Below are 10,093 nucleotides of genomic sequence, written 5' to 3'. Positions count from 1 at the left end.
GTGCTGCCCACATGACAGGACGCCTCAATTATAAACTCATACTTTTTATCACCAAAACAAGGCTTACAGCTGCTCGGTTTCGCACAGTAGCGAGGGAATAGAAGGTGCGAATACCTGGTGGATTAGTGCCATATGGTGTTTCAATATCCGTAGAACAACTTGACATTATATATTTTAGTCATCTCTCTCTATCCCAATCTGCAGAAGGGAACCATGAGATCTGCCTGTTGCTAGGTGTTTTATCAGCATCAGAAGAGTTGTTCTTTTCAGCATCTTGATAAAGCACTTACAATCCAATTGATTTTAAAGGGATATGAATATATTATAACAGGAACATACAATTTACATGCTACCGTTGCTGTAACCTGAAGAAGGTAGAAAGAGAAGAACCATAACCTAGTAAAATTCCTTATATTCCGATCTACACATTCAAAGGCACACTAACCTTAAAGTCTCATGTGCCTATCTGTTCAGCAGAAGGGCATGGCTGGCCGGCCTGGTCATTGGGACGGAGGAACAGCAGCAGGACCTCTTCCTCTTTAGCTGTGGAGAAGAACTGCAGCAAGGCCTAGTGGGTATGTTGAGCGCCGGTGATCGCGCCGGTGGGTATGATGCAAGAGACCAAAGAATGCATAATCAGATAAACAAATGAACTCTAAAATCACAGTATTTCTTACAGTTGTTCTGGTCTCTGCTCTTTCCTAGCTATTCTTGGTGCCCTGAGTCCTGTTGCTATTCTCCTGGATCTACACAAGAAATTTTCTCCTATATCCATGCAAGAAATTATCGGATGAAGTTAAAAAGCAGAATTCAGAGGACGCATGAATAACTAATGCACCAAAAATCTCCTCACCTTTCTGTTTGTTCCCGGCCTGGCTTCTGCTCTGTCACTATGACTCTAAGATGCCTATCTGCAAGAAAGACGCAACGCAGAGAAGACCGATGTATAAGCATCAATAGCACGACCTCGACAGTTCTACTCAAAATCCCACATTAATCCTCTACCTCCAAGGGCGAGACACGTCTGAAGAAAGCAATTTGGGAGCAAAACCAACAAAATCAGCCCAAGAACCAAGCAAATCCCACAACCGTTTACAAAAACGGTTTCTTACCTCGTCGATCTTGTATGAATCCAGATTAACGTCGGTGAGAGACAACCCCGGGTACAGCATCTGCAATCAACCAATACGAGCGAAACCAGACAGGATTGAGCAACGGCGGCCGAAAATCCGCGCACCAGACTAGAACATGCTAGAGGGGAGAGAGGAGGTAGAAAAAAAATCGTTACATTGACTGGCGCTGCACGGCGTGCGGGTGCTTCTTGGGCTGCCGCGGCGGGCGGCTGCCGCGGATGGCGGTGAAGTCCGCGGTGATCTCGTCCCTGGTGAGCGCGGCGAAGGCCCTCTTCGTGGGCAGGGCCGCCGCCGGCGGCGGCGGGTGCCCTCCACACGCCGGCGCGGACGCCTTCCCCGAAGCGTCCGATCTCGACGCGAGCAGTGCGGAGGTTCCAGGGGCACGGGGGCTGCAAAGAGGCCGCGGCGCCGGGGAAGGAGGCCTGCTGCGGGTGCTGGTGCGGCGGCTTCTCCTTGTCCCGCGACGGCGTTTGCGGGAGCGGCGACGGGGACGCGGGGCCGCTGCCGTCCTTGGAGCAGCGGAGGCAAACAGATGGGGATGGAGGCCGAGCGGTGAAGTGGGGAGATCGGGGGTGGGAGATCCAAACAATGTGAGCAGTTGGTAGGGTTTAGGTTATTTATTTCAAGCGGAATGAATGTGAGCCGTCCGTTGATCGATCCAACGGCCAGGAATGATATGCAGATCAATTTGGGATGGGCTGAATCTACGTTTGGGCTGAATCTGATGTTAATACAGCGCGTTTATTATGTTTATAATTTATCGTAAAATTTATGATAATTATTTTAAGAATATAAATTAATTCAAATGAAAAAGTTGTCAACTACAAAATTTTAGAACTCATCAAGATCTACAACTTTCATATTGGTTATTTTCCCATCCGTGTTTATTTGAACTTTTTAAAATTTGAATTTCAAAATATTTAGAATTCAAATAGATTTTTGAGGTTATAAATGATTCCAGCCGGAAAAGTCATCAACATCAAAGTTGTACAACTCATCAAGATCTACAACTCTTATTTTGGTCATTTGTTCATCCGACAAAGTGATAGTAACATTGTTCACAAATTTTACATATCTCTCTCAAACTTTCATAAACTAAGACAGAGATGTAGAAATTGTGAACAACGTTACTACAACTTTGTCGGATTTGTAAATCACCAAAATAAAAAAGTTAGATCTTGATAAGTTCTACAACTTTTATATTCATCACTTTTTCAGCCGAAATCATTTTGGGTTTTAAAATTTGGTTTGAAGTTGTCATTTTACAAAATTCAGAATTTGAGTTCTTCAAACTTTGACACATGACAACAAGAATACAATAACTACATAGATCATGATTTTAGAAAAATTCAGAAAAAAAAATCATCGCATTTGGAGTTACTATGTGGGAGAAAAACTTGTTACAAGTTTTAAAAGGAGATTAAAAAGAGAAATCATTCTTGTTCGTCACTTGTTAATGATGAAGAACAAGTGATTTTTCTTTTTAATCTGCAGCTAAAATTTGTAACTAGTCTTTCTCCCACATACTAACTCCAAATGCGATGCTTTTTTTTCCTAATTTTTTCTAAAATCATGCTCTATCATTGTATTTTGTTTATGTTTCAATGTGACAAAGTTTGAGTAATTTAAATTTTGAATTTTAAAAAATTACAAATTGAAGCCATATTTTAAGACCCGAAATGATGTCGGCTGAAAAAGTCATCAACATCAAAGTTGTACAACTCATCAAGATCTACAACTCTTATTTTGGTCATTTGTTCATCCGACAAAGTGATAGTAACATTGTTCATGAATTTTACATCTCTCTCTCAAAGTTTCGTAAACTAAGACAGAGATGTAGAAATTGTGAACAACGTTACTATAACTTTGTCGGATTTGTAAATCACCAAAATAAAAAAGTTAGATCTTGATAAGTTCTACAACTTTTATATTCATCACTTTTTCAGCCGAAATCATTTTGGGTTTCAAAATTTGGTTTGAAGTTGTCATTTTATAAAATTCAGAATTTGAGTTCTTCAAACTTTGACACATGACAACAAGAATACAATAACTACATAGATCATGATTTTAGAAAAATTCAGAAAAAAAATCATCGCATTTGGAGTTACTATGTGGGAGAAAAACTTGTTACAAGTTTTAAAAGGAGATTAAAAAGAGAAATCATTCTTGTTCGTCACTTGTTCATGATGAAGAACAAGTGATTTTTCTTTTTAATCTGCAGCTAAAATTTGTAACTAGTCTTTCTCCCACATACTAACTCCAAATGCGATGCTTTTTTTTCCTAATTTTTTCTAAAATCATGCTCTATCATTGTATTTTGTTTATGTTTCAATGTGACAAAGTTTGAGTAATTCAAATTTTGAATTTTAAAAAATTACAACTTGAAGCCATATTTTAAGACCCGAAATGATGTCGGCTGAAAAAGTCATCAACATCAAAGTTGTACAACTTATCAAGATCTAAAACTCTTATTTTGGTCATTTGTTCATCCGACAAAGTGATAGTAATATTGTTCACAAATTTTACATATCTCTCTCAAACTTTCATAAACTACGACAGAGATGTAGAAATTGTGAACAACGTTACTACAACTTTGTCGGATTTGTAAATCACCAAGATAAAAAAGTTAGATCTTGATAAGTTATACAACTTTTATATTCATCACTTTTTCAGCCGGAATCATTTTGGGTTTCAAAATTTGGTTTGAAGTTGTCATTTTATAAAATTCAGAATTTGAATTCTTCAAACTTTGACACATGACAACAAGAATACAATAACTACATAGATCATGATTTTAGAAAAAATCAAAAAAAAAATCATCGCATTTGGAGTTACTATGTGGGAGAAAAACTTGTTACAAGTTTTAAAAGGAGATTAAAAAGAGAAATCATTCTTGTTCGTCACTTGTTCATGATGAAGAACAAGTGATTTTTCTTTTTAATCTGCAGCTAAAATTTGTAACTAGTCTTTCTCCCACATACTAACTCCAAATGCGATGCATTTTTTTCCTAAATTTTTCTAAAATCATGCTCTATCATTGTATTTTGTTTATGTTTCAATGTGACAAAGTTTGAGTAATTCAAATTTTGAATTTTAAAAAATTACAACTTGAAGCCATATTTTAAGACCCGAAATGATGTCGGCTGAAAAAGTCATCAACATCAAAGTTGTACAACTCATCAAGATCTACAACTCTTATTTTAGTCATTTGTTCATCCGACAAAGTAATAGTAACATTGTTTATAAATTTTACATATCTCTCTCAAAGTTTCATAAACTAAGACAGAGATGTAGAAATTGTGAACAACGTTACTATAACTTTGTCGGATTTGTAAATCACCAAAATAAAAAAGTTAGATCTTGATAAGTTCTACAACTTTTATATTCATCACTTTTTCAGCCGAAATCATTTTGGGTTTCAGCCGAAACGATTGTGAAGTTGACAAAGTTTTAAAATTTTAAATTTCGAATTCCAAAAAAATGAAAACTTCAAACCAGATTTTGAAACCCAAAAAAAGAAAAATATCTCTTGGCCCTAATATTTTAGGCCCAGCCTGTCTCCCTCCACACGTGCGCCCTCCACATTTTTACATGGTCCAAGGCCTAGCTCCGAGCCCAACAGACATTGGTCAAGGGTCCATATCCTACTGGGTATTTTATGACGTTGGGGTCGTCATATTTGATAAAACATTCAGTGACGACTACTATCGTCACATAAAAACTATATGAATCGTCATAAATTCACAATCGTCGACTGGCTTCTGGCGCCTGCCATTTTGTGACGAAACTTGGTACCTTTACGTGACAAAAAAAATGATGTCGTCATAAATAGTTTTAGGTCTTCTAATTTTATGACGCTAGAGAAATTTTTGTCATATTATGTTACATTATATGACAAAAACAGGCCCCGTCATGAGGCATTTTGTCATAGAAAGACGGATTTCTTGTAGTGATACAAGTCCTGGACCAAACTATCCAATTGCTTCGCACATTTGCTTGAACTCATCATTATCACATGCATTGAAAGCAATTCCTGCCAACACAACATTGAAAGAAGCATAATTAGTGTTCAGTACAGGAAAACAACATCTAATGAACTTTGAAATGTAAAAACAGCATAGTATACTAGCAATTTACCATGTGTATAGGCCCATCTTGCAATGTACTTATGCACCTCATTGGTTCTTTCTTTCCAAAATTCCTTGTTTAGCTGTTGTTGCTTCAAAGAATCAGACTTGGTAGCTTTAGGATCAATAGCACATGTCCATTTGTCAATGGGTCCTAATTTGTGGGGCTCTAAACTTCCAACACAGGTGACTTCATCTAAATCTGTTTCAACCCTAGATACATGAACTTCCTCTCTAATTTCTAGCTCACGAACAGTCTTCTCCTCCCTCTTCCTTTTTGCATCAACTAGTGCCTTCTTGCACTTCTCTTTAGCTTCCATAGCCTGTGGTGTTCTTGCTGTGCATTTCTTCACATTCTTTCCTTCATGGGCCAAATGCTCCTTCAACCTATGAATCCCTCCTCTCATATCCTTGTCACAGAGCTTGTACTTCACCTTGTCCTTGTTGCTAGCATCAACAAGAACATCATATTCCCATCCAACATCATCTGAGTTCCTTTTCAGGAGATTAGTTGCCTCAGTTCCTGTTGCATCTGGTGCAGAAACACCTTGTTCTGTCGACATCCTACATTCAAATTCAAGAGTTCACCAATGAATTCAAATACAGGGGAGATGAGCAGGGGAGGAGCTACCGGCATGGGAGGGGAGAGGAGCATGGGAGGGAAGGGAGCTCACCTTGGGGACTTGGGGTGGCCGGCAGGGAGGGGTTCCAGTCGAGGACGAGAAGGATGGCGACGGCGAGTCGACGACGAGCAAGACCGGCGGCGCGCGAGTCGGGGATGAGCTTGGACGAGCAGGGGAGGAGCAGAGGAGGAGCAGGACCGGCGGGAGGAGCAGAGGAGCAGGACCGGCGGGGAGGAGGTTGTGCCGCGGCTGGGTCTCCCTTCTAATCCTCCCACGGCTGGGCCTGGTGGCCGCACGGGAATTCCTCCTGCGCTCCGATTTGGCACGCCAAAATTGGCCGCCCTCGAGCTCACGCTCATCTCGCGTGCCTACGCTCCGCGTCCACGCTCGCCTAGCGCCGCCTAGCGCCGCGATGCGTGACTATGCCCCTAGTCATGGCGACGGGCTTCGCCCAGCTACTAGGCGCGCGTAGTCGCCAAGTAGTCGCCGCCTAGCTGAACTTTGGATATCTTGTATGATGATGCAACTATTTCGGCGTGGCATACTTATGCATTTTTTTTTTGAATTGAAAATATTAACATGGACATGAGGCTTTATGTTGCGCCGCTACGGCCATGTTTTTTTATTTCTTTAATTTATTCTGTGGAATTTTAATTAATTTAATGTTGCTGATTTATGCAGGAGGAAATGTCGGGTCTTGATTCTTTGTTGGAGTACAATGAAATTGTTAGGAAGATGTCTGGTAATGAAGAAGAAGGATTTCAGTTTTATAACAACTACGCTAAGGAGAAATGATTTAGTGTGAGGAGAAGCTACTGTGAGTGGGGCAATGGCCACAATGAGATGACCTTTCGGAAGTTTGTTTGCAGTCGTGAAGGTTTCCGCGAAGAGAAGGAGCCGAAGAGGGAGACTAAGAAGCGGAAGCCGCGGAATATTACTCGAGTTGGATGCCGTGCTAAACTTGTGATTGCACGAGATCAGAACACAGGGCAGTGGTATGTGAAGGATTTCATCGATGAACACAACCATCCGATGGCAGAACCCGACATTACTTGTCTGTTGTGTGCTTCCAGACTGTTGTCTTTTGAAAAGGTGGACAAGGGGGCCAAGAGTGCATTTCCTCCTATAAGGAAGAGCACCATGTATAACTATTCTGATAGCCTACAGAGGTACCGTGAGCTACGTAATATCAGTCACACTGCATCCTTCGTAGCATCTCGTTCACCTGAAGCATATGAGCGGCTGAAACGTGTTCTGCATGAGGAAGCTGTTATGATCCCGCCAAATGGAGGAGAGAACGGAGGCAACAGGTATGGTCCGGTGCTGCCGCAAGCCTAGGATGTTGATTCCGCAAAGTTCACAAATGTCTTGGATCCCATGCATGTGACTGGCTGAGGGGCCCTGAAGAAAAAGGTGAAATCAGTTTCAAATAAGAAGAAATCTAAGGTGAAATGTACCCTGTGTACGGGTGAGGGTCACAATCGGCGAACATGCTCCATGAGAAAAGAGGTAGTTAAGAGTAATGTTCATCAAAGCTGAAAACTGTCTGTCTGTGAGGCATGTGTAGTTACGACTAATGTTCCTCTTCATTTGTAGGAAACAAAGCTCCCTGAGGATGTGCTGGATATATGATTTGCCACTTGATCCGCTTGCTGGATATATGATGTGCTGGATATATGATTTGCTACCTGACTGCTATCTGATTATATGTTTTAGCATAATAGAACAAACTCAGTTAAAATGGATATGAATTTGTACACTGAATGGTACAGTTGCAATGGCCGTGTGGCTCTGAATGAGTTATTTTCAACTACTAGCTGATATCATTGTTTCCTATCGTATTATTTACCATCAGCATTCTAAAGTTGCCATCATTATTTAATTGCTTCAGTAGTCAGTAATGCTTTACAGCCTGTTCGGTTGGCTGGTTCGTATCGTTGCTGGTTCGTGAAGAAGTACTGCTGGCTAGTTTGTGTGAGAGAAAAATACTGTTCCGGATGAAAATTTACGATCGTTTACGACAAGCCACAGCCAAACGAATAGGCTGTAGTAGCCAGTTATCCTAATTAATGTAGTTTTCTAAGGCAGTGTTCGGCTGGATGGTGGCTGGCTGGCCAGCCACCTCACGAAATCACTATTCATGTCCTGTCAGAACAGTATTTTCCTCTCACAACAATTAGCCAGAATAGTATTTTTCAGTCCCGCCGAACAGACCCTAAGTTTCCCAGACTATGTTGGTTTGCGTTCAAGTCAGTATGAAACGCTACATATGGTGTTCCCATAATTGCAACATACACACTTTGTTCCACGTAACATGTCTAACGAGGGGCGCAGTTTTTCGTGAGATGTTCCTGCTTTCCAAACAAGGCAGCTCAGTGCCTCAGTCTGTCGTAGGCAGGTGCCTTCTTTTGTAGCTGATCACCACTCAAAAGAATACACTATAAATCAACTTTGGCCCTTTTGCCCTATGACTGAATCACTGCAGTGATTAAGAGAAAACTGTTGGATGATTGACAGCAATAATTTCACAGTTTCTGGATCAATAAGAAAATCTCATCATCCTTACCTTGCCTAACCATTCAATGTACAATACAGCAAGCATTAGCAACAGAAATGATTTTTACATAAGCATTTTGATTCCTGACCGCAATTCAAGGATAACCTAACATAGTCTACATAGAGATAACACAAGTTCAGTAGCCGTTGCTAATTCAAGGATAACATAAGCATCTTGGAACTCTAAAGTTCGCTATCATTGTCGTCATCTCTCGAGTCGTGAAAACCATAGACAACTACTTCACATCTTCTGCCTTCCCTGTTGCTGGTTCTTTGTCATCCATGGAGTCAGAGAAGGCTACATCTCATTAGTCAACCTGAAAGTTAGCTAGCCATGGCATCAAATAAAATAGATGACCGAATGGATTCACCACTCTAGCTACATACTTAAATTGTCACAGATGAACCTGAAACAATAGTAGCATAATTGTAGTAACTAGGTATTAAACTCTAGACCTTAGTATTTTTTATAGCAAGGTACACAACTAACTCAGTTATGTAATTATGTTGGCTCAAATATCATGAAAGTCAATATAACATTTATTTTCTAAAAGGTCTGATGATCTATCTGTTAGAGCCAGGCTGTTGATTAATTAAAAAAAACAGAGGGCGCAGGAATGGCCATCAACAAGATAAGTTGAAAGTTGAGTAGTATCTTGTGACAATCAACAAGAAAGCAAAGGAAGCTACCTTTAGAAGTTGATGAACAAACTGGGTAACATCCTTGCCTGTAATTGGAATTGATCTGATACTGCTCCCGATGACATATCCATCAGCAACTGGAACAATCGTAAGTAAGGTCGTGAAAAAACAGCAGCAACTGGACACACAGCAGTACACAGCTGGAGCGCCCACCTGGCCGTTGCGGATGGGATAGCTCAAACTGTGCGTGCTGCTGGTGTGGGATCGGGCCAGCGCCTCCTCGCCGATGTAGAAGTCGAGGTCAGCCATGACCCCCCTGGCGGGGGCGCCCCTCACCGCCGGCTGGGCGGTGGACGAGAAGGAATCATTGACGGCGACGACGGTGGGGGTGATGAAGTAGGGCTCCACGTTCCCCGCGAACCCCATCTTCGTGTACCTGCCGCGAGAGTCAGAGCAGATCAGCAGCGTAACTCACCACCATCGCGCCTCCGCTCCGCCCGCAGATCTAGGGAGAGGGAGGGAGGAAGGGCGTACCCGGTGCCGTTGTGGATGACGACAGCGGGGCGGGACAAGGCGTCCATGGCAGGCGCCAAGCGTGTGGTCGCTCGTCAGCGGCGGCGGCAATCGGGGTGGCGCCGGCTCGAGCAGGGCGAGTGGTGGGCCGCTTTTGACAGCGGCAGGCGGAGGCGGGCGGCGGTCGCCGTCGCGGCGGGCATCCCAACAACAGCACCACCCGGCCGGGCCACCCACCGCACCGCCTCGTGCACGGTGGCTCCGCCCTCGCCCTGGCATGATGCCGCAAGCGCCGCCTCCCTCGTCCACACCCACGCACTCACCCAGCCCCGCGCAGTCCCCTCCCACCGGCGGCGCCGGCTCCTGTAGCACGGACTGGTGGACGGCGGCGAAGTTTTTTTTAAAAAAAATGACGAAGATGATTTTCATCTAACTATACTACTTGAATCATATACCCTAACTATACTATTCAAAACATTTTTTTTTACAATTATGCATT

General features: G+C 42.4%; 2 protein-coding genes across 2 annotated transcripts; both read right to left on the bottom strand.

Annotated features, from left to right (window-relative positions):
- Nucleotides 1-228: 228 nt before the first annotated feature.
- Nucleotides 229-1,669, bottom strand: LOC136507858 (uncharacterized; the record flags this gene model as incomplete). Its single annotated transcript, XM_066502455.1, has 5 exons — nucleotides 229-765; nucleotides 854-911; nucleotides 1,006-1,024; nucleotides 1,113-1,172; nucleotides 1,289-1,669. Coding segments are annotated over 5 exons (537 nt in total), but the record flags the coding sequence as incomplete, so codon positions are not given.
- Nucleotides 1,670-9,131: 7,462 nt separating this feature from the next.
- Nucleotides 9,132-9,920, bottom strand: LOC136507857 (actin-related protein 3-like). Its single transcript, XM_066502454.1, has 3 exons — nucleotides 9,616-9,920; nucleotides 9,295-9,517; nucleotides 9,132-9,218 (listed from the first exon to the last, which is right to left on the bottom strand). Exons 1-3 carry the CDS (start codon nucleotides 9,660-9,662, stop codon nucleotides 9,132-9,134), a joined length of 357 nt encoding a protein of 118 aa, XP_066358551.1. The 5' UTR covers nucleotides 9,663-9,920.
- Nucleotides 9,921-10,093: the final 173 nt, after the last annotated feature.

The sequence above is a fragment of the Miscanthus floridulus genome, chromosome 15 (genome assembly GCF_019320115.1).
Source record: "Miscanthus floridulus cultivar M001 chromosome 15, ASM1932011v1, whole genome shotgun sequence".
Taxonomy (NCBI): Eukaryota; Viridiplantae; Streptophyta; class Magnoliopsida; order Poales; family Poaceae; genus Miscanthus; species Miscanthus floridulus.
This window is presented reverse-complemented; position numbering and strand designations above follow the sequence as displayed.